Source organism: Nestor notabilis, unplaced genomic scaffold (assembly GCF_000696875.1).
Source record: "Nestor notabilis isolate BGI_N333 unplaced genomic scaffold, ASM69687v1 scaffold16738, whole genome shotgun sequence".
Taxonomy (NCBI): domain Eukaryota; kingdom Metazoa; phylum Chordata; class Aves; order Psittaciformes; family Psittacidae; genus Nestor; species Nestor notabilis.
The window spans coordinates 1967-2702 of NW_009940734.1; the positions used below are offsets into that span (position 1 = coordinate 1967).

General features: G+C 60.6%; 1 protein-coding gene across 1 annotated transcript in view; it reads right to left on the minus strand.

Moving 5' to 3' along the window:
* The window catches only part of DALRD3 (DALR anticodon binding domain containing 3), a gene marked incomplete at both ends in the record, with an annotated part of 2079 nt that overhangs the window by 1076 nt on the left and 267 nt on the right, over window positions 1-736 (minus strand). Inside the window, 2 exons of the mRNA XM_010020518.1 lie at window positions 138-196; window positions 456-543. Of these exons, the coding sequence (XP_010018820.1) occupies window positions 138-196; window positions 456-543 (147 nt within the window). The remainder of the gene's footprint in view (window positions 1-137; window positions 197-455; window positions 544-736) is intronic.

Here is a 736-nt window from a genome sequence, read left to right on the forward strand (position 1 = left end):
GCTCTGCGCTTGGGCAGGTTACACACCAGCCCCCGAGCACGGTCAGCACTGGGTCCATCACGGAGGGGAGAGGGAGCACCACAGAGCAGCGGAGATGGGGCTGGAGCAGCACCCGTGCGCGGAGCTGCGGTGCTCACCTTGGGCGAGCTCCCCGTACTTCATCACGGAGGCTTCGTACATCTGGCGCTTCCGGAGCCTGGGAGGAACAGAGACACTCACAGCTCACCCCGGGTAGGTACCACCGAGGGGGACAGAAGCAGCACTGCTGCAGGAGGACACCGGCACTGGCGCTGAGCACCTCCAGTCCTCTCCAAATAGCTCTGAGGCCACAAAAAGCAGCCTAGAGGGACTGCACAGAGCTCTGTGCTCACCAGCTCGCTCAGTGTGGATGCCTGTGTGCCAACAGGGTGAGCAGAGCACAGGCAGCCTCAGCAGGCTGCTACACACCAACGTACTGGAGATACTGGTCTGCCCCGATGGGTGATGAGGGGTTTGTCACCTTCACTGGCCCACAGACAAGGTACTTCTGAAAGAGAGGGGCCAGGGCAGCAGTCAGAGACTCAGAAGCTCCACCAAAATTGGGCTAAAACCAGCCCTGTCCCAGCTGTGTCAGCATCATGGAATGGCTTGGATTGGAAGGGACTTTAAGGCTCATCTAGTGCAGGGTCTGAAGGAGGCTGGCTGAGCACAGGGATGCTGCGGGTCACAGTGAGGAGGGTGGGAGGTTCCTCACCTG